At 43.5% G+C, this 24,641-nt stretch overlaps 1 protein-coding gene across 4 annotated transcripts in view; it reads left to right on the forward strand.

Annotated features, from left to right (window-relative positions):
• ApepP (Aminopeptidase P) overlaps nt 1-24,641 on the forward strand; it is a 334,482-nt gene that overhangs the window by 219,821 nt on the left and 90,020 nt on the right. For all 4 annotated transcript variants that reach the window (XM_069309418.1, XM_069309421.1, XM_069309419.1 and 1 more), the window contains one exon: nt 776-905. In XM_069309418.1, the coding sequence (XP_069165519.1) occupies nt 776-905 (130 nt within the window). The remainder of the gene's footprint in view (nt 1-775; nt 906-24,641) is intronic.

Genomic DNA, 24,641 nt, shown 5'->3' on the forward strand with positions numbered 1-24,641 from the left:
TCAGGAGCGGAGGTTTTGGAGGTTGAGCAAGCTCCTGGCCGCTAGGTATCTCGTGGATGTCTCGGCTCCTTCGCGGCCTTGTATGGCCTTGATGTGCCTGTCGCGGCTGTCTGTCTCTTCCTCACTTTGAGACCTGTGGTGTTCCCCCCCTCCCCCCTTCCAAGTTAGTTCCTGTTTGTCTTCTTTGCGGGTAGTTAGCTCAGGGAGTTGAAGGAGCTCCTTCCAGAAAACCAGCTTTGAATGTAATAAAATGCCAGTTTCTGGGTGAGCACTGGAGACTCCCTGACACCCTCCCTTCCTTTGGTCGGCAGCTTTCATCATTCAAGAACTAAGGTGGTGGGCTGCTGGCTTTCTGGGTGCCTTCCCTGGTTGATGGCAAGTATGACATACTTTAAATGTAATGTGCTCATTGGCCATTGCTCCCTACGTCTCCCTAAGGTAGCCAGATTCTGGCTCGTGGTCCCGGTAGGCAAAAGGACTCTGTGACTGATGACCCCAAACTAATATAGCACGATATCAGTTCGGATAGCTTTAGGAAGCCTCCGGGGCCCACCAAGGAACTGGTGTTTCGTTACATTCAACATTGGTCTTGTACATTATTTGGAAGCATTCAATATTTGGAGGTCTTTAATTAATTGATTGCATTATCTAGTATGAAAATAGTGTACTCAACATTTTTGCCAAAACTGAAACCAAAAATGCAATACAGATCTTGCATAAATGACAAAAAAAATGGGTGTTATAAAATAAATATACAGTATTTTCTTTGTTCCAGGGATGGAACAACAGATGTGACTCGTACCCTGCACTTTGGCACCCCAACTAAATTTATGCAGGAATGCTACACAAGAGTTCTAAAGGGATTGATAAGTGTGGCAACATGTACCTTCCCCACAAAGATCAAGGTGAAACAGCTTAACTTTAATAATGTAAAGTTTTCTTATTATTTAGATGTACAAAAGTGTATAGCAAGACATTTTTTAAATCATTGATCTAGTTGTATGTTATTAAAGAGGAGTATGATACTGGATCAACATAGTATGAGCAGATATATTGTACTGTATGAACATAGGGTGAACACGGCCATGGTACAGTGTTAACATAGGGTGAACAGGGCCATGGTACAGTGTTAACATAGGGTGAACAGGGCCATGGTACAGTGTTACCATAGGGTGAACAGGACCATGGTACTGTGTTAACATAGGGTGAGCAGGTACATGGTACAGTGTTAACATAGGGTGAACAGGGCCATGGTACTGTGTTAACATAGGGTGAACAGGGCCATGGTACTGTGTTAACATAGGGTGAACAGAGCCATGGTACTGTGTTAACATAGGGTGAGCAGGTACATGGTACAGTGTTAACATAGAGTGAACAGGGCCATGGTACTGTGTTAACATAGGGTGAACAGGGCCATGGTACAGTGTTAACATAGGGTGAACAGGACCATGGTACTGTGTTAACATAGGGTGAGCAGGTACATGGTACAGTGTTAACATAGGGTGAACAGGGCCATGGTACTGTGTTAACATAGGGAGAGCAGGTATATGGTACTGTGTTAACATAGGGTGAACAGGGCCATGGTACTGTGTTAACATAGGGTGAACAGGGCCATGGTACTGTGTTAACATAGGGTGAACAGGGCCATGGTACTGTGTTAACATAGGGTGAGCAGGTACATGGTACTGTGTTAACATAGGGTCAACAGGGCCATGGTACTGTATGAACATAGGGTGAACAGGGCCATGGTACTGTATGAACATAGGGTGAACAGGGCCATGGTACAGTGTTAACATAGGGTGAACAGGGCCATGGTACTGTATGAACATAGGGTGAACAGGGCCATGGTACAGTGTTAACATAGGGTGAACAGGGCCATGGTACTGTATGAACATAGGGTGAACAGGGCCATGGTACAGTGTTAACATTGGGTGAACAGGGCCATGGTACTGTATGAACATAGGGTGAACAGGGCCATGGTACAGTGTTAACATTGGGTGAACAGGGCCATGGTACTGTGTTAACATAGGGTGAACAGGGCCATGGTACTGTGTTAACATAGGGTGAACAGGGCCATGGTACTGTGTTAACATAGGGTGAGCAGGTACATGGTACTGTGTTAACATAGGGTGAACAGGGCCATGGTACTGTATGAACATAGGGTGAACAGGGCCATGGTACTGTATGAACATAGGGTGAACAGGGCCATGGTACAGTGTTAACATAGGGTGAACAGGGCCATGGTACTGTATGAACATAGGGTGAACAGGGCCATGGTACAGTGTTAACATAGGGTAAACAGGGCCATGGTACTGTATGAACATAGGGTGAACAGGGCCATGGTACAGTGTTAACATTGGGTGAACAGGGCCATGGTACTGTGTTAACATAGGGTGAACAGGGCCATGGTACTGTATGAACATAGGGTGAACAGGGCCATGGTACAGTGTTAACATAGGGTGAACAGGGCCATGGTACAGTGTTAACATAGGGTGAACAGGGCCATGGTACAGTGTTAACATAGGGTGAACAGGGCCATGGTACAGTGTTAACATAGGGTGAACAGGGCCATGGTACAGTTTTAACATAGGGTGAACAGGGCCATGGTACAGTGTTAACATAGGGTGAACAGGGCCATGGTACAGTGTTAACATAGGGTGAACAGGGCCATGGTACAGTGTTAACATAGGGTGAACAGGGCCATGGTACAATGTTAACATAGGGTGAACAGGGCCATGGTACAGTGTTAACATAGGGTTATCTTGAGATGATTTCGGGGCTTTTTTTAGTGTCCCCGCGGCCCGGTCCTCGACCAGGCCTCCACCCCCAGGAAGCAGCCCGTGACAGCTGACCAACTCCCAGGTACCTATTTACTTCTAGGTAACAGGGGCATTCAGGGTGAAAGAAACTTTGCCCATTTGTTTCTGCCTCGTGCGGGAATCGAACCCGCGCCACAGAATTACAAGTCCTGCGCGCTATCCACCAGGCTATGAGGCCCCATCACCCGCCCCTGGTGGGCCCCACCAGGCCCCGAGGCCCCAGGGTGAACAGGGCCATGGTACTGTGTTAACATAGGGTGAACAGGTACATGGTACTGTGTTAACATAGGGTGAACAGGTACATGGTACTGTGTTAACATAGGGTGAACAGGGCCATGGTACTGTGTTAACATAGGGTGAACAGGTACATGGTACTGTGTTAATATAGGGTGAACAGGGCCATGGTACTGTGTTAACATAGGGTGAACAGGGCCATGGTACTGTGTTAACATAGGGTGAACAGAGCCATGGTACTGTGTTAACATAGGGTGAACAGGGCCATGGTACTGTGTTAACATAGGGTGAACAGGGCCATGGTACTGTGTTAACATAGGGTGAACAGGGCCATGGTACTGTGTTACCATAGGGTGAACAGGGCCATAGTACTGTGTTACCATAGGGTGAACAGGGCCATGGTACTGTGTTACCATAGGGTGAACAGGGCCATAGTACTGTGTTAACATAGGGTGAACAGGGCCATGGTACTGTGTTAACATAGAGAGAGCAGGTACATGGTACTGTGTTAACATAGGGTGAGCAGGTACATGGTACAGTGTTAACATAGGGTGAGCAGGTACATGGTACAGTATTAACATAGGGTGAGCAGGTATATGGTACTGTGTTAACATAGGGTGAGCAGGTACATGGTACTGTGTTAACATAGGGTGAGCAGGTACATGGTACTGTGTTAACATAGGGTGAGCAGGTACATGGTACTGTGTTAACATAGGGTGAACAGGGCCATGGTACTGTGTTAACATAGGGTGAGCAGGTATATGGTACCGTGTTAACATAGGGTGAGCAGGTACATGGTACTGTGTTAACATAGGGTGAGCAGGTACATGGTACTGTGTTAACATAGGGTGAACAGGGCCATGGTACTGTGTTAACATAGGGTGAACAGGGCCATGGTACTGTGTTAATATAGGGTGAGCAGGTATATGGTACCGTGTTAACATAGGGTGAGCAGGTACATGGTACTGTGTTAACATAGGGTGAGCAGGTACATGGTACTGTGTTAACATAGGGTGAGCAGGTATATGGTACTGTGTTAACATACGGAGAGCAGGTACATCGTACAGTGTTAACATAGGGTGAGCAGGTATATGGTACTGTGTTAACATAGGGTGAGCAGGTATATGGTACTGTGTTAACATAGAGAGAGCAGGTACATGGTACTGTGTTAACATAGGGTGAGCAGGTACATGGTACAGTGTTAACATAGGGTGAGCAGGTACATGGTACAGTATTAACATAGGGTGAGCAGGTATATGGTACTGTGTTAACATACGGAGAGCAGGTACATGGTACAGTGTTAACATAGGGTGAGCAGGTACATGGTACAGTATTAACATAGGGTGAGCAGGTATATGGTACTGTGTTAACATAGGGTGAGCAGGTACATGGTACTGTGTTAACATAGGGTGAGCAGGTACATGGTACTGTGTTAACATAGGGTGAGCAGGTATATGGTACTGTGTTAACATAGGGTGAGCAGGTATATGGTACTGTGTTAACATAGGGTGAGCAGGTATATGGTACTGTGTTAACATAGGGTGAGCAGGTATATGGTACTGTGTTAACATAGGGTGAATAGGTATATGGTACTGTGTTAACATAGGATGAGCAGGTACATGGTACAGTACTGTGTTAACATATGGAGAGCAGGTACATGGTACAGTACTGTGTTAACATAGGATGAGCAGGTACATGGTACAGTACTGTGTTAACATAGGATGAGCAGGTACATGGTACAGTACTGTGTTAACATAGGGTGAGCAGGTATATGGTACAGTACTGTGTTAACATAGGGTGAGCAGGTACATGGTACCGTGTTAACATGATACAAACAGGTACATGGTACTGTGACCCTCAACCCTTAAGCTGCTACAGTTTTAACCCTTAAATTGCACAGCACATCAATAGCTGTGGTGAGTAACTGTTGCAGAATTGCGCACCACAGCTATTGTTGCGTTGGAATACCACGCAAGATTTATAAGTCCTGCGGCTACATGGGGTTCACATCACCTTCCTCAGGGCTGATGTAAACAGACACCATTTAAAAAAAAATATCGTGGGCAACATTCCCGGGTGTGAGAGCCTCAGTACTGAGTGAGCCACCAAGGCTGGTGCACGCAGCATGAGCTAACAGCACTGCTGTTCAGCTTGTGACCACAGCATTGCCTAAAATTATCAAAATAAATATGTAATTGGTATTATTTAGCAATGATAGTATTACAGATGACCCCTGACTTTGATAAAAAAAAAAAACAGGATTCTGATAATAGCAGGATTGTTGTCATAATTAGAGCTGTGCATATTGTGACAGGTTGTGATATCGCAGCTATACTGAACCAAAATGATATGGTTCTCCCTCACACAAATAAAAAAAAAAAGGCTGCTATTGGCCTTGCAGTTTGTAAGTCACAGGTGGAAACAAATGAAAATCATCAAATAAATAATTAAATAATTTACTGAAATATTTACCCTTAAACTGCGCAAATCATATATATATATATCAGTGACAAAACCGAAACCGCACACATCATATATATATGATTTCGTGTCTAGCGCTATAATTTAAATGCCTCGCCTGGGATAGGGGCAGCTATAGTACAGCCACAACCGATAGTTGCCAGATGCCACCTAGAAAAAAAATCCAGACCAACATTCTTGGGTGTTACAGCGTCAGTATTGAGCAAGCCACCAAGGCTGGCGCACGCAGCACGAGCTCACAGCACCGCTGTTCAGTTTGTGACCACAGCATCGCCTACAAATACCATAATATATATGACACTGCTATTATTTAGCAGTGATAATATTACTGAAGCCCCCTGACTGTGATAAAACTGACCAGGATTCTGATAATAGCAGGATTGTGGTGATATTTAATGCTGTGCTCCATGGAGGGAGGAGTAAAGCTGTGGGAGGGAGGGTTGTGGCGTCGTCTTCTGACTGTGTGTGGCCACCATTTATTGACTGCACTCACCATACCAGCTTAGTGGTTTGCTATGGTGAACACAAATGTAGATACTTATATATAACGTGTGTATAGAGTGTGATAACAGCGAGTGGAGTAGGTTGGGAGCTGCCATTTTGGTGAGGGAGGAGCGTCGTCTGCAAGACTTGTCATGTTGTTTACTGATGGCCACTATGATCTTTGGGCACCATACCAGCTTATTTGTACAGGTATGGTGAATAAAACAGGTAGATACTTATATATAATGTGTGTGTATAGCGTAATAACACCACAAACAATATTGTTGGAGGAGAAATATTAGTGCGTCTGGTCTTGAGGGGGGCCGCCGATCAGCTGACTGTGTGAGTAATTACCTAAGTGTAATTACCTAAGTGTAGTTACAGGATGAGAGCTACGCTCGTGGTGTCCCGTCTTCCCAGCACTCTTTGTCATATAACGCTTTGAAACTACTGACGGTCTTGGCCTCCACCACCTTCTCCCCTAACTTGTTCCAACCTTATACCACTCTGTTTGCGAAAGTGAATTTTCTTATATTTCTTCGGCATCTGTGTTTAGCTAGTTTATATCTATGACCTCTTGCTCTTAAAGTTCCATGTCTCAGGAAATCTTCCCTATCGATTTTATCAATTCCTGTTACTATTTTGTATGTAGTGATCATGTCACCTCTTTTTCTCCTGTCTTCTAGTTTTGGCATATTTAATGCCTCTAACCTCTCCTCGTAGCTCTTGCCCTTCAGTTCTGGGAGCCACTTAGTAGCATGTCTTTGCACCTTTTCCAGTTTGTTGATGTGCTGCTTAAGATATGGGCACCACACAACTACTGCATATTCTAGCTTTGGCCTGACAAAAGTCGTGAACAATTTCTTTAGTATATCGCCATCCATGTATTTAAAAGCAATTCTGAAGTTAGAAAGCGTGGCATAGGCTCCTTGCACAATATTCTTTATGTGGTCCTCAGGTGATAGTTTTCTATCTAGAACCACCCCTAGATCTCTTTCTTTATCAGAATTCTTTAAAGATTTCTCATATAATATATAGGTTGTGTGGGGTCTATGTTCTATTCCACATTCCATAACATGACATTTATTAACCCTTTAACTGCGCGGCCTATAAATATGACACCCCCCCCCGGTGCGCAGGAAATGAAACCTCGGGAAAAAATTCTTTTTTCTTCTGAAAGTGTCAAAAACCCCTCCCTGTATATGGGTATAGCAACGGAAGTTCGAAATTGTACTTACTTTGGCTGCTATGGGGTCCGAAAGGTGGGGCGAGACCATCATTCCCCGCGCGCCAGAGCAGTATGCTCTCGGGGCCGGTGGGGCGCCCGGGGCGGGGCGCGTGAGTTGCCGCGAATATATTTTTGTTCATTTTTTGCGCACAGTTCCAAATACATTTTATTTGTTTTTACGTGCTAATCCTATGTGTAATGAACACATACACTACATTATGGTAGTAAAACATCCGTACTGTCCAAGAACACTGTGTTACGTGCATGACACTTGTGTACACATATGTTGCACATATTTACCATGTATCATGCTAATTTATGTATATATACAATCTATTTACAGACTATACACTGTCAAACACTATATACATTTACCATCAACACATTCAGAGCATCGCGAGTGTTAGCAGCCACAACCAGCCAGCCCTCCCTCACTCCAACATCTTACTCGCCAACATAGCTCCTCCCACCATACTGTCATTGTTTTTATTACACTACTCATGTTATATATACTTATCTACATGTTTTATTTACTAGAACTATTCAAGTAAGCCGGTATTGTGTCCAAACAGTACAGTGGTCATCATACACTGCATGAGAAATCACACAGCAGACAGCAGACGACGCTACAATTACGACGTCACATCCCTCACCAAAATAGCTCGTGTGGGCCAATAGCAGGTGCCTCGTATGGGCCAATAGCAGCTGCCTCGTATGGGCCAATAGCAGCTGCCTCCTATGGGCCAATAGCAGCTGCCTCCTATGGGCCAATAGCAGCTGCCTCCTATGGACCAATAGCAGCTGCCTCCTATGGACCAATAGCAGCTGCCTCATATGGGCCAATAGGAGCTGCCTCCTATGGGCCAATAGCAGCTGCCTCGTATGGGCCAATAGCAGCTGCCTCGTATGAGCCAATAGCAGCTGCCTCGTATGGTCCAATAGCAGCTGCCTCGTATGGGCTAATAGCAGCTGCTTCCTATGGGCCAACAGCAGCTGCCTCCTATGGGCCAATAGCAGCTGCCTCCTATGGGCCAATAGCAGCTGCCTCCTATGGGCCAATAGCCGCTGCCTCCTATGGGCCAATAGCTGCCTCCTATGGGCCAATAGCAGCTGCCTCCTATGGGCCAATAGCAGCTGCCTCCTATGGGCCAATAGCAGCTGCCTCGTATGGGCCAATAGCAGCTGCCTCGTATAATGGAAACAAACCCATTATTTGTATTAGTGCAGGGGGTAATGATGTTGGACGAGTTAGGAGTGAGGAACTAATACAGAGATTCAGGACAGCCATTGAATTAGTTAGGAGCAAGGGAGGAATCCCGATCATATGTGGCATTCTTCCAAGAAAGGAAGTAGGAAATGAATGGATATCGAGGGCACTTGGTGTCAATTGCTGGCTGGAAAGATATTGGAAATCAAATGCAATATCTTTCATAGACAACTGGGAACACTTCTATGGAAGAAATGGAATGTATGCTCGTGATGGGGTGCATCTATCGAGAGCTGGGGTTGTTGCTGTTGCGAACTCATTGGAAGAAGTGGTTAGAGGTGTTTGTTTGGGTTTAAACTGTTAGCTGATAGAGGTATGGGAATTGATTTGGAGGAAGGAGATAATAAAAGTACGTGTTTGTGGGAGAAAGGAATTGGCAAAATGATCAGGGAAAGAGAAGGGCCTCAAAATAACAATTCACTTAGGGTATATTACACTAACAGTAGAAGTCTAAGAAATAAAATTAACGAATTAAATGCTCATGTCTGCACAGAAAAAATAGATATTATTGCACTTACCGAAACGTGGATGAATGTAGAAAATAGGGAACTATTAGCTGAATATCAAATAAATGGATTTAAACTATTTCACACAGATAGATATATTAGACGAGGAGGGGGAGTAGCCATATATGTTAGGGACAATTTGAAATGTAGTCTCAAAGAGGGAATCAAAACTAAGCCACACATAGAAACTATTTGGATAGAATTATACGAAAAAGCAAATATTATAATAGGAGTTATATATAGGCCACCAAATTTAGACAGAATGGAAGCAAAGCATCTATGGGATGAAATATCTAGGGCATCTAGATCTAACAGTATTTACGTCATGGGTGACTTTAATTTTAGTGGAATAAACTGGTTGAACAAAACAGGGAATAGTAAAGCAGAAGATTTTCTAGAATTTATTGACGATTGCTTTCTTACGCAACACATTAAGGAACCAACACGGGGAAATAATATTTTAGATTTAGTGTTAACTAACAGGGAAACACAAATTAATGACAAATCGAAATAGGGAGTGAGCTAGGGAACAGTGATCACAAAGAAATCAGATTTAGCATAGAATGGAATAGACCTGTAGGAGAAAATTCTGTTAAAGTGCCAGATTTTCGAAAAGCTGATTTTAACACTTTCGCGCTCTCGGCGCTCAAAAAAAATCAATACCCCAGATGCTTTCGGCACTTCGCGCGCCTACGCGGTAAGACCGAAAAAGTGTACACTCTTTTGACTATCCTGACAATAATTGAAGGCGCACGTATTTAAATTTGGTATCACTGTGTTCGCAATGAAATTGTCTATAAGAGCATACCTATAAAATGCCGCCCAAGCATAAGGAGTATCAACACCAAATAAAAAACTATGCAGATCACTCGCCGAGAGCACCAAACAGCAACAAAATGTTTCCACTCTCTTAATGGTTGCGAAGCCTACAGTTGTCCTACATCGCTAATTTTGGTATCATTGGAATCGCAATAAAATTCTCTACACGGACATATGCATATGAATGTTTAATATAGGTAATTGCCCACCCGCAAGAGTGTGTGAAGTGGAGAGTAGTTAGCCGCGAGCGCACTGGCGAAAACACAGGGGGGAAATCATGCTTGGAAAGTTTATACATTTATACGTTTCCTGACCCTACTTTTCTATGTACGTATTTCTTTTTTATACCAATGTGTTCGCAATAAAATTTTCTATAAGATGAAATGTATAACATTTGTACAAAGCATGTGTAAGAGAAGCGCCAAATATAGAACCACGTCGCTCAGTATGCGTTCGCGGCAGAAACGAACGCATTGTTTTCGTTCTTGATGTTTGTCATGTTTATACTTGTTGAAACATTTTATAATTTGTATGACAGTGATCGCAGTAAAATTCCCTACACAGACATATACATAACACATACAAATATTTCCCACGTGTTGGATATATCAACGGCTAAAGGGAACCCACTGCCACACGCCCGCCACACCCAGAGCCACACCCGCCACACCCCCAAACATACTTTGTGTTTTTTTTTTTTACTCATAGAAGTTTATGTGATATAATATTCATTCTGGTACCAAACAATTCGCAAATAAATTCTCTACAAAACGTATATAATATAACTTCTTATAGATGATAAAAAATTCCAAATAGGTGTACTTACCCTGTCTATGTTGATTGAAGATCAACAGTTGAGCATTTTTTCTTCACTCCACCATCTTCAGGCTTCTGATCCTGAAGTTGCTCATCTGATGTTTCTTAGGTGGAGTGAAGCTGTTGCCGGTGGTTATTTTTTCTCCACCCAAAATATCTTTCTTCGGTGGTACCTTGTGTAGCAAGGCGCAGCGCACAGTGCCACATCACAAGTTATACATCCATATATCACGTCCCTCCTTTTGCCAGACTTGAAACAAACACGGCATCTTCTTTTTTTAGCCAAGTGCACGAGTTCATGCGTCAACTTGTAGTTGAGACGTTGTTCTGAATCTATAATTCTTGCATTTCTTGGATGCACTGGAGGAATATTGCCTTCTACAGGAACCACCAAACTTGTAGTAGAATCTTCTATGAAATCAGAAACATCAAGTGGTTCTATGTCCTCAATGTCCATTTCAGAATTTGTGGTTGATGAGTGGGCTTGAGGTGTTGAGGTGAACAGAGGACGCCTCGCACCAGATGGCCCGGGTGTTGAAACTGCCGCGTCAGCAGTAGGAGCTGCGCTGGCATCTATGTCGGGAACATGTGGTATGCTTGTTGTTGTTGGCCATTCCTCGCTGTTCCACGCCAATAAGGCTGAGTCATAAGGCTAAGGCCAATCTGAGAGTATCCCCATCCATTTCGGTTAAAAAATGGAATTTATAGAAATATTTTTTCGATGGACGAGAAAAGTAGTCTGTTATGCGGAATCGTAAGAAAAAACAGTGACGAGTTATCTCTAATCTAAAGCGCGAAAGTGTTAATAGCCTTGGAAATTTTTTGGGTCAAATTGATTGGAAAGTCTTGGGTATGGGGTGGGGGCCGGTCTTGGAGCGAGACATGAACCCAGCGATAGGTGACGTAAATGGGGATTTCGATGTGGATTCAATATATAACTTATTTAAGAATATTCTAAACAAAGCACAGGAACGTAGTATATCATACAAATTGAATAGATCGAATACTAATGACCCAAAGTGGATAACAAAGAATTTGAAGAACCTTATAGGTAAAAAGAGAGCTTGGTACAAAAGGATTAAAAATGGGGAGGTCACTTTAGAACAGGAATTTGTACAACTGGTTAGAAATGTTAAAAAAGAGATAAGGAAAGCAAAAAGAAACTATGAAGTTCGCATAGCAGGGCAAGCAAAGACAAATCCTAAAGGGTTTTTTCAGTTATATCGTACTAAGACTAGGGAAAGGATAGGTCCATTAAAAACTGAGACAGGTCAAATAACAGATAGTGATGAAGAGATGAGTAGTATTTTTAATAAATATTTTGTATCTGTATTTACTAAAGAGGAACTTAACAATATGCCTTCAGCCGAACAAGTCTATGTGGGTGGGGACGAGGACAGGTTGACGAGTTTAACAGTTACCAGGGAGGATGTTCTTAAACAAATAGTAAAACCCAAACCAAACAAATCCCCAGGGCCAGATGAAGTGTTTGCCAGGGTGCTTAAAGAATGCAAAGAGGAGCTTTGTGACCCACTGTCAACCATATTTAATAAATCAATAGAGTCAGGCAGAGTGCCAGAGTTTTGGAAAGTTGCTAATGTGATACCCGTTTTTAAGAAAGGAGATAGATCACTTGCGTCTAACTATCGACCAATTAGCCTAATGTCTATTGTGGGAAAGCTACTCGAATCTATAATAGCAAATAAAATTCGTCTTCATCTTGAAAAACATAAATTAATAATTGAGTCGCAACATGGTTTTATAAATGGCCGTTCATGTTTAACAAATTTGTTATCTTTTTATTCTACAATTGTTGAGGCTGTTGATAGTGGTAAGGATTGCGATGTTGTGTACCTTGACTTTAGCAAAGCTTTTGATACAGTGCCACATGAAAGACTGATTAAAAAGTTAGTCTCATGGTATTGGGGGTGCTATATTAAGCTGGATTAGGGCATGGCTATACCAAAGGAAACAGAGTTAGTATAAATGGACTCAAGTCAGAGTGGGAAAATGTTGCAAGTGGGGTGCCTCAGGGCTCTGTCCTGGAACCTCTGCTGTTTATAATATATATAAATGATTTAGATTCAGGTTTGAGTAGCAACATTTGCAAATTTGCCGATGATACGAAAATCGGTAGGGAAATTACTGTAATTCGGAGGAGGACTCACTATCACTTCAAGTTGATCTAGATAGGGTTTTGAAATGGTCGAAGGATTGGCAGATGCAGTTTAATGCTGATAAATGTAAAGTTCTGAGGTTAGGTAATGATGATAGGGTTACAAGATACGAGCTAGATGGTGTTGAGATTGCGAAGTCGAACTGCGAAAGGGATCTGGGAGTTATGATTAGTAAGAATTTAAAACAAAAGGATCAATGCATAAATGTTCGTAATAAGGCAAATCGGACACTTGGATTTATTAATCGCAGCGTTAGTAACAAGACACCTGGTGTGGTTCTCAAGCTATATCTTGCTCTAGTTAGGCCCCATTTAGATTATGCAGTTCAGTTTTGGTCGCCATATTATAGAATGGATATAAATTCACTTGAACGTGTCCAGCGTAGGATGAATAAGTTAATTCCCCAAATTAGAAATCTTTCATATGAAGAAAGATTAACAAAGCTTAAGTTGCATTCACGGGAAAGGCGAAGAGTTAGGGGTGACATGATAGAGGTTTACAAGTGGGTGAATGGACATAACAAAGGGGATATTAATAGGGTATTAAAAGTATCAACACAAGACAGAACACGAAACAATGGGTATAAATTAGATAAGTTTAGATTTAGGAAAGACTTGGGTAAATACTGGTTCAGTAACAGGGCTGTTGATTTGTGGAACCAATTGCCGCGTAACATTGTAGAGGTGGGGTCCCTCGATTGTTTCAAGCATGGGTTGGACATGTATATGAGCGGGATTGGGTGGTTATAAATAGGAGCTGCCTCGTATGGGCCAACAGGCCTTCTGCAGTTGCCTTTGTTCATATGTTCTTATGTTCTTATGTATGGGCCAATAGCAGCTGCCTCGTATGGGCCAATAGCAGCTGCCTCCTATGGGCCAACAGCAGCTGCCTCCTATGGGCCAATAGCAGCTGCCTCCTATGGGCCAACAGCAGCTGCCTCCTATGGGCCAACAGCAGCTGCCTCCTATGGGCCAACAGCAACTGCCTCGTATGGGCCAACAGCAGCTGCCTCGTATGGGCCAACAGCAGCTGCCTCGTATGGGCCAACAGCAGCTGCCTCGTATGGGCCAATAGCAGCTGCCTCGTATGGGCCAATAGCAGCTGCCTCGTATGGGCCAATCCTGATCACTAATTTCTGTAAATGAATAATTGACCACAAGTTTATTTTGAAAAGGTACCTAAGAAGTCGTTTGAAGATTCCTAGATGGATGAAATAATGCTGTGGCTAGCGCTGTGAACATCGTGAACAGCATTGAATCACTGATATTTGAACATTGTACCCAGTCATTATCCCACTCAGGCTCTTCTATAATACTATCACGGCTAAATAATACAGGTTATATATATATTTTGACATTATTAGGCGATGCTGTGGTCACACGCTGAACAGCAGAGCAGTGCGCTCATGCTGCGAGCGCCAGCCTTGGTTGCTCACTCACTACTGAGGCTCTGACACCCGGCAATGTGGACCATGATTTTTTTTTAAAGATGGCGTCTCTTTACAAGAGCCCTGAGGAAGCTGATGTGAACCCCATGTATCCGCGGGAGTTTTGAATGGAACGTGAAAAATAAAAACACTTGGAGGCGCGTTGCGCACCCGAAGCCTGGGCCTGCAGGCACGTTGCGCAGTTAAAGGGTTAACATTAAATTCCATTTGCCAAGTGGCGCTCCATGTACTTATTTTGTCCAGGTCTTCTTGAAGGGCATGACAATCATCTAAGTTTCTTATCCTTCCTATTATCTTAGCATCATCAGCAAACATGTTCATATAATTCTGTATACTAACTGGTAGATCATTTATGTAGACAATAAACATCACTGGTGCAAGAACTGAACCCTGTGGTACTCCACTTGTGACATTTCTCCAGTCCGATACATTGCCTCTGATCACAGCCCTCATTTTTCTATCAGTCAGAAAATTTTTCATCCATGTTAGAAGCGTACATGTTAGAAGCGTGTTAGAAGCGTCACTCCTCCAATATTTTCCAGTTTCCAGAACAACCTCTTATGTGGAACTCTGTCGAAAGCCTTTTTTAGGTCCAGATAGATGCAGTCAACCCAACCATCTCTTTCCTGTAATATCTCTGTTGCTCGATCATAGAAACCGAGTAAATTCGATACACAGGATCTTCCAGATCGAAAACCATACTGTCTGCTTATATTATATCATTCCTCTCCAGGTGTTCTACCCATTTAGTTTTAATTATTTTTTCCAATATTTTGACTATTACACTTGTCAATGATACCGGTCTATAATTAAGTGGGCCATCCCTGCTTCCACTTTTGTAGATTGGAACTATGTTAGCCGTTTTCCACACATCAGCTACAACTCCTGTAAACAGGGATGCCTGAAAAATCAGTTGAAGAGGAATGCTGAGCTCAGGTGCACATTCTCTCAGAACCCATGGTGAAACTCCATCTGGACCAACTGCTTTGTTCTTATTTAGCTCCTTGAGCATTTTTTCCACTTCATCTCTAGACACCTCTATGTGCTCGTCTTTGAGTAGCTACGTCTTTGTGCCTTTACTCACCATACAAGCTTAGATGTACAGTTATGGTGAACAAAAGATGTAAATACGTATATATAACGTCTGTGTATAGTGAATAAATGCAAAAACAGTATTGTGGGAGGAGAATGAGGGGGAGTGAGGTGGTGTTGAGGGAGGGAGTGGCAGTGAGTGGCTCGCTGGTGTGTGGCGGTCACTCCTCTCTGCTTTTTGACTCACAAGACCAACTTAGTAGTTCGTTATGGTGAACAAAACATGCAGATACTTATATATAACCTGTGTATATAGTGTAACAACAGCAAAACTATTTGTTTATTGTTTTATGAACATAATTGAATCACTAATATGCACACCATAATTTTGAGTACAGCGATGGTTCACACATTTTATTATATAAATATACCACAATTCACTGTATGGAATAATATTACTGCAAAAAACTTAGAAAAAATCAATCGGAGACATTGAAATAATTTGGTAATAATATATTTGGGGCAATTGCCGTCTGACAGCTCAGCAGGAGTTGACCTCGTCTGGCGAAGGCTCTGCCAATGCCCCTTTTAGCCACACTTCCCTACCCTATTGCAGCTAAAATATGCCACCTACGAATTTTTTGTTATTTTTTCCGTGATCAGGAAACAAAAATGAACACTTCTATAAAGCAAAAGAATTTTTGGGATTTTTTTTTTTTTTTGTTGCGCCTGTGGGTGTGAATTCCATTTGGGCCCCTAGCGGTTTGAGGGTTAATGAACATAAATGCCTCTGAAAATACTTGGTTATCATGTAATGCAAAGGTGAACAAGTTAATGACTTTAATACAAAAATAAATTATAAGCAATGAATACAAATCATAAATATATTCTGGTGTATTGAAGACGGCTACCATTCCACCATGGCATCAGTCACACGATGTTGGCTGAAGGCAGACGACAGGGGAGAGACACGAAGGTGATCCTAGAGCACTAAAAGAGAGACTGACTCTCCAGGGTTGTTCGTTTACCCATTAAGTTGCGCATCGCATCATATGATGCTTTGACCGACTTGCAGTAAATTGCTCATCGCATCATATGATGCTCTGGAGTACCGCGCATGATTTGAAAGGCCTGCGGGGTATAGGGAGTCCCCATACGCTGCCCAGGGGCTATAGTAAACAGCCGCCATTTTGAAAAAAAATCCAGCTCACGCTACTATCGCGTGGGAGGCCTCAGTTACCCGGCAGCCACCATGTCGAGCGCACGGCCTAACGCTTCCCGGGCACACCCCACGCAATCACTCACCCAAGAGCAAATAACGAGTGAATTATTTTCCGATGGTGAGGAAAGTGACTTTGATGACTCTGATATTGATAAAGACTACTCACAATTGACCGATGATGATAGCACAGACAGTGAAAATGAGATACAGCCGCCTCCCATGGCGAAGCCTATACGCTCACCCATGCCACCTCGCCCAGTGTCTACTCCAATTCACCCTCGACCATACAGTTCCCGTGCTTATTTAATGTCTGAGGATATTTTCGGTGACGAGTCAGAGGAAGGTGACTTTTTCTGGTTTTAGTGAAGTGGAATCAGAACATAGTGTTACCAAGCCTGGTGCCAGTACCAGTGGTGTTACTGGGCGAGATTTTGTCGTGTCAGCAGCGTCTCGCCCAGCCAAGCGCCACCACATGGAACAACATGAGGCACCAAGAGCCTCGTGCTCACGTGCTTCTACCTCACGTGCACGTAGCGGCCGTACTGTGCATAGATGGGCTTCATCTCCTGGTCCACGGTGTGCATCACTTCCTCGCCGTAGTGCCCCTGTTGCATCCCCTGTGTCTAGCAGGACACCAGGTGTACTAGTGTGGAGTAATGGTGTTGGGTTTATTCCTCGAATTCCTGCCTTTGACAATAAAGACGTTGGGATTACAGATCTTTTCCCTGATAATAGAGAGGATATGAATGAATGTGATTATTTTACAGCATTCTGTGATGAGCCGCTCATGGAATATATTGTACACCAAACGAACCTTCATGCGGCTCATCTCCTTAGAAGAGAGATAACAGAATTTTCACGATTGCAACATTGGAAAACCACCAATGTAGGTGAAATGTATGGGTTTCTAGCGATATGTATGTTGATGAAACAGTGTGTCAAACACACTATCACAGATTACTGGAGCAAAGATCTGACTATTCCAACACCTTTCTTCGGGAAATATATGTCCCGAGACAGATTCACATACTACTCAGGTGTCTGCATTTTGCAAGTAATGAGGACCGGACAGAGGATGATAGACTTTGGCGAGAGGCACTATATGAGTGAAGTGATTGGAAAATTCAGAGATTTTTACGTACCAACACAGAAGCTGGTGATTGACGAATCCCTTGTACTTTTCAAAGGACGTGTTTCATTCAAGCAGTATATTCCCTCCAAATGAAACAGATTTGGATTGAAATTCTTTGTACTGTGTGACTGTGAAACAGGATACGTGTTACACATGATTCTGTGTTCAGCTAGCGTTGTAGACATTCCCGGTAACAACGAACATGGTTTCTCTGGTAGTATGGTGAAGTCACTGATGGCACCATGGATGAACAAGGGGCACATCCTATACACAGATAATTACTATACAAGTCCATTGCTAGCTAGGTTCTTGATTGAAAATAGAACCGGATTGGTTGGCACAGTTAAGGCACGAAGAAGGGAAATGCCAGTGTTTTGCAGTGGGCTTGCAGTCGGTGAGTGCCAGGTACGGAAATGTGATCAAAGTATGGTGGAAAGACAAGAGAGAAGTGAACCTGCTGACAACCGTTCATGAGGGTACAATGTTGAACAGTGGCAAGGTGCACCGTGTAACGAGAGAACCAGTATATAAGCCAGATTGTGTTCTTGACTACAATATCAACATGCGTTTGATTGATAAGGCTGACATGATGATTGGCACTATCAAGTGTGTGCGGAAAACATTGAAATGGATGAAAAAAGTGTTTTTCCATCTTGTTGACATAAGCATGTTGAACTGCTATAATTTGTATCTGGTGAAAACTGGACGTAAACCTGTTTTCCGTACATTTGCTTTTACACTTGCAACACAGTTATTAGCAAAGTTTGGTCAAGATGTCCCTGGCATACAAAGACCAATCATGAACCCAGTGTTGCAGCATGCTAGAACACCCAGGCTCGCTCACATAGATGCCTTTCAGTAATACAGACTAAAGAATATGCCACCAGGTGGCAAGCGTGCAATAGGCCAACGTGCATGCCTAGTATGTAAAACAACAAAACGGAGAGAACAGAAACGTAAAATGGCACAAACATGATGAAGGGTGTGCAGTTGCATAGTGTGCTGTCGACTGCTTCAACGACTACCACTCCAAGATTTCAAAATGTGCAATAATAGTGCAAAAACCTGTACATAGTGCATGCTAGTGTGTACATATAAAATAATGAACATTGTGATTACATAATATAATGGCTGGCAGTGCTTTTATGTTGAACTGCACCACTGTCAGTTGAAGGCGGCTAACTGCTTGTTCGTAGGGGCAAACTAGCGATTAGCATTGGCGTTCGGCTTGCCTCTGAGTTGTACCAGGCCATGCCAGGCCCTGTGGGGTATGGAGAGGTGGCAGGACTGATGACTCATCTGGGCTGGTGTAGATGAAGACTTTCAGTGCAGAGGTATTAAAGGTGAAGGGAAAAGACAGTTGCACTGCTATGCAGGGGATTCACGTGACAATATTATGGTGGGATGAGTAATGCTGAGGGAGGTAGCGTCTGCTGACTCTGTGTGGCCACCTGTTATTATCTGCACTCACCATACCAGCTTAGTGGTTCGTTATGGTGAACACAAATCTAGATACTTATATATAACGTGTATATTAGTGTAATAACCGCAAAAGGAGTGTGTTGGGAGGAGCCATTATGGTGATGGAGGTGGCATCATCTGTTGGCTGCTGTCTCTTTTGTTATGCCATTTTGTTGTGGCCACTTTGTTGTTTGGACACCTTACCGGCTTAGTTGTACAGTTATGGTGAATAAAACATGTAGATAATTATATATAATGTGTGCATATAGTGTAATAACACCACAAACAGTATGGTTGGAGGAGAAATGTTAGTGCGTCTCGCCTTAAACCAGTGATGGAGGGAGGGAAGCATCAGCTGACTGTGACGTCAATTATTGTCCTGACTTACCCTACCAACTTAGTTGTGCAGTTGGTTCACACACATTTTATTATATAAATCTATCACATTTCACACTACACACTACATATTACTGCAAAACAACAGAAAAAATCAGACATTGAAATAATTAGGTAATATCGTCTCTGTGGCAACTCCTGCCTGACAGCTCGGGCAGAGCAAACCACCACCAGTGCTTGATCTGTCAACGCCTCTTTTCTGGGGGGAGCCCCTTGAGTTCCTTGGAGCTATCCAGGCTGATATGGATATATTAGACTTTGGCATCTGCCTTGTGAATAGAGTTCTTATTCCTATGGAGCAATGGCCTATGGATCGACTGGGCATCGGAAAATAACATGATGTTTAACAGTGATAAATTCCAGGTACTCAGGTACGGTAAAAATGAGAACCTTAAACATAATATAGAGTACAAAACACAATCAAATCTGCCCATAGTAGGAAAACAGCATGTCAAGGATTTGGGAATAATGATGTCTGACGACCTAATGTTTAGGGAGCATAACCAAGCAAATATTTCATCAGCCAGAAAAATGATCGGATGGATTACGAGAACTTTCAAATCCAGGGATCCCATCACAATGGTTGTACTCTTCAAGTCACTTGTGTTGTCCCATCGTGAGTACTGCTCAGTACTCGCTTTCCCCTTCAGAGCAGGAGAGATTGCTGAAATAGAGGGAATACAGAGAACATATACGGCACGCATAGATGTGATAAATTATTGGAATCGTCTCAAAGCCCTCCAAATGTACTCGGTAGAAAGGAGACGAGAGAGATATCAAGTAATATACACGTGGAAGATACTGGAGGGCTAAGTACCAAATCTACGCAGTAAAATAACAACGTACTGGAGTGAACGAATATGGAAGAAAATGCAGAATAGAACCAGTGAAGAGCAGAAGTGCCATAGGCACACTCAGAAAACACTGTATAAACAGCAGAAGTCCATGGTTGTTTAACATCCTCCCAGCGAGCATAAGAAATATTGCCGGAACAACCGTGGACATCTTCAAGAGGAAACTAGGTTGTTTCCTGCAAGGAGTACCGGACCAAACTCTCACAAGTCGAGCCTGGCCTCCGGCCCGGCTTGGGGAGTAGAACCCCCATCCCAGAATCCCATCAACTAGGTATCAACCCCCATGTCACCATGTTGCCGTGCCACTGTCGGCGCAACCCCGCCTCCCTGGGAGGAAGAAGGGGGAGCCCCAGACCCTCACACCCTCATGCCAGTGATCCACCCTGCAGTTCTGTGTCTGATGTGATTGGCAACAGTCGTGTGACTCTGGCTCCTGTTTTCTGTCCTCCAGCTCTGTGCCTTGTGTGGCGCTGTTCTTTGGTGGTGTGTGAGCCAGGAGTAATCTCACAAGTACTTGAGCTGCATGTGCCTAGGGTCCCCTTCCTTAGGTGCCCAGTAAGTACTGCCCTTGGAGCTTGGGACCATCATTCAAGAACTAAGTGGGTTACCTCTGTAGGGTCTTTTGCTGCTCGGTGATTGGCCACCCTTGGAGTCAGCTAGGGTGTTTCTTTTACTCCTGTTTGCCTTTGGGTAGTATTGTAGTTGTGTGTTGGTGGCGTTGTCGTGTTGTTCCTCCTTTGCAGACAACCCAACCCACAACTCGGTAGAGTGCTTATACCTCGCTAGGAGATCACACTAGGCGCTTCTGGCTCTTGGAGAGGGGCTCAACGTCACACGTTTAGGGGATGCGGCTCCAACACTTAGCCTCGTTGTCACGTGCACACACCCACTCGAGCCACTGTGACTCCCCACTCTCTCCTTAGGTGATATGATCTCCTCAATCCCCTTTTTGACTTATTAGTATTACCTTCTACACTGTCCACAGCAGTGGTTCTTGGTTCTTTCTCTCTCTCTCTCTCTCTTCTTCTGTACTATTTCATGGGAAGCCTCACTAGGACAAGGGCAAACACCAGCAAATTTGAATACATTTACTGGACAAAGCACATACACAATACATACACACATATAATAATAATGAATTCTATACTCTATACTATTACAATCAGGTTGCACTCCAACACCATCAGAACTCTATCATCAGCTTATCAAGTGGTGTCCTATCTTCTGATTCACCACCTGGTACTATCAACCTCATCAAGTTGATCAAGTCTACATACACTGTTGCACTATCAGCAAGAGAAGATAGATATATATATATATATATATATATATATATATATATATATATATATATATATATATATATATATATATATATATATATATATATATATATATATATATATATATATATATATATATATATATATATATATATATATATATATATATATATATATATATATATATATATATATATATATATATATATATATATATATATATATATATATATATATATATATATATATATATATATATATATATATATATATATATATATATATATATATATATATATATATATATATATATATATATATATATATATATATATATATATATATATATATATATATATATATATATATATATATATATATATATATATATATATATATATATATATATATATATATATATATATATATATATATATATATATATATATATATATATATATATATATATATATATATATATATATATATATATATATATATATATATATATATATATATATATATATATATATATATATATATATATATATATATACATACATACATACATACATACATACATACATACATACATACAGAGCACCACTTGGTTTCCGAACCCCTTGGGGACGAGACCCGTCGGTTAACATGTAAGTTCGTATACGAGAAATAGAGGGGAAAAATAAACTAGAAATGTAAAAAGAAATTTTTCCGAAAAATTTATGAAAAAAACTCTAGGGGAAAAAATCGTCAGGTTCATGGCGTAAATGCGACCGTGTTTTGTTTGTACTCATCAATAAGTGAAGTCCTGATCCGCTTTATAAAAGTCCTTAATTGTTCCTAACTGATTATTAAGACGTCTGGCAAACATCCTCTGGATGTTTCCTGCCAGCCTGCAGGCACATCCTGCCTAAAATATACGATGATGTACTGTACATTTAAGAAACAAATCTGGGTCACAGGTCTGGAGTGTGGCTAGGCTTACGGAGTCAGCCGGTCCCTCCCCCACCTCCCCCTCTCCCCCCACCACCGACACACCTCCCCCTCTCCCCCCACCACCGACACACCTCCCCCTCTCCCCCCACCACCGACACACCTCCCCCTCTCCCCCCACCACCGACACACGCCCCCTCTCCCCCCACCACCGACACACCTCCCCCTTTCCCCCACCACCGACACACCACCCCCACCCCCCACCCCAAACCCATACACACACACACACACTCTCAAAGGTCACGTGGTTCACAGTTCACTTCAACACCCATATATCGCTTCCTGCCTGCCTGCCTCCTTCCCAGCCTGCCAGCCTGCCTCCTTCCCAGCCTGCCAGCCTGCTTCCTTCCCAGCCTGCCTCCTTCCCAGCCTGCCTCCTTCCCAGCCTGCCTCCTTCCCAGCCTGCCAGCCTGCTTCCTTCCCAGCCTGCCTCCTTCCCAGCCTGCCTCCTTCCCACCTTGGAGAGAATGCAGGCCTGCCTCCTTCCCAGCCTGCCAGCCTGCCTCCCTCCCAGCCTGCCTCCTTCCCAGCCTGCCAGCCTGCCTCCTTCCCAGCCTGCCAGCCTGCCTCCTTCCCAGCCTGCCAGCCTGCCTCCTTCCCAGCCTGCCAGCCTGCCTCCTTCCCAGCCTGCCAGCCTGCCTCCTTCCCAGCCTGCCAGCCTGCCTCCTTCCCAGCCTGCCAGCCTGCCTCCTTCCCAGCCTGCCAGCCTGCCTCCTTCCCAGCCTGCCAGCCTGCTTCCTTCCCAGCCTGCCTGCCTGCCTCCTTCCCAGCCTGCCTGCCTGCCTCCTTCCCAGCCTGCCAGCCTGCTTCCTTCCCAGCCTCCCAGCCTGCCAGCCAGCCTGCCTGCCAGCCTGCTTCCTTTCCAGCCAGCCTGCCTCCCCCCCTGCCATCATGCTAACGGGTAGTGTGTGTTAGGCTTATCTTCGGGAATGAGCCGGTCTCACCCCCACCACCAACAAACCACCCGCCCCCCCTACATCCCATCTCTCAAGGTCACGCGGTTCAACCGCGTGACTACCACTCACTCCCTGCCCGCAAGCTAGCCTGCCTGCCTTCCTGCCTGTCTGCCTGCCTGTGCCTGCCTGCCAGCCTGTGCCTGCCAGCCTGCCTTTCCCTCCCTAATTCTCACTACTTCCATCCCTTCCTGCCTACCTCCTAGCATCTCTCCCTACCTCCCCCTCCCTCTTAGCATCTCTCCCTACCTCCTAACATCTCTCCATACCTCCCCCTCCCTCCTAGCATCTCTCTCCCCCCCTCTCTCACTGATTCTCCCCCCCCCCCCCTCATTCATACTGCCTCCCACCTCAGCTCCATCGTCCATCCACCCACCAGTCAGCCATCACTGACGCAATGCGTGCATTTGGAGCCAACATGGTGCACAGATGTTTCTTGATTGTGCAGATATGTAAAACAAAAGCACAGAATGAACATTCCAGCCTTATGGCAATTCAAAATAATAGGAATAATAGGCCGTGAATCTGTGAAGTCACAGTGGGCAAACTGGACCATCGCCCACCCACCACCACAAGCCGGCGTGACGCTTGGTGGACCCCTTCCTACCCGAACTTTGTTCGGGTAGCATGACTCCCCAACCCCAATCGGGAAACTGGAAGTTTCGGATAACTAAAGTTCGGAAACCAAGTGGTGCTCTGTATATATATAGAACGCACTTCTCAGCCTACTATGCAAGGCCCGATTTGCCTAATAAGCCAAGTTTTCATGAATTAATTGTTTTTCGACTACCTAACCTACCTAACCTAACCTAACCTAACTTTTTCGGCAACCTAACCTAACCTATAAAGATAGGTTAGGTTAGGTTAGGTAGGGTTGGTTAGGTTCGGTCATATATCTACGTTAATTTTAACTCAAATAAAAAAAATTGACCTCATACATAATGAAATGGGTTGATTTATCATTTCATAAGAAAAAAATTAGAGAAAATATATTAATTCAGGAAAACTTGGCTTATTAGGCAAATCGGGCCTTGAATA

The sequence above is a fragment of the Procambarus clarkii genome, chromosome 65 (genome assembly GCF_040958095.1).
Source record: "Procambarus clarkii isolate CNS0578487 chromosome 65, FALCON_Pclarkii_2.0, whole genome shotgun sequence".
Classification (NCBI taxonomy): Eukaryota; Metazoa; Arthropoda; class Malacostraca; order Decapoda; family Cambaridae; genus Procambarus; species Procambarus clarkii.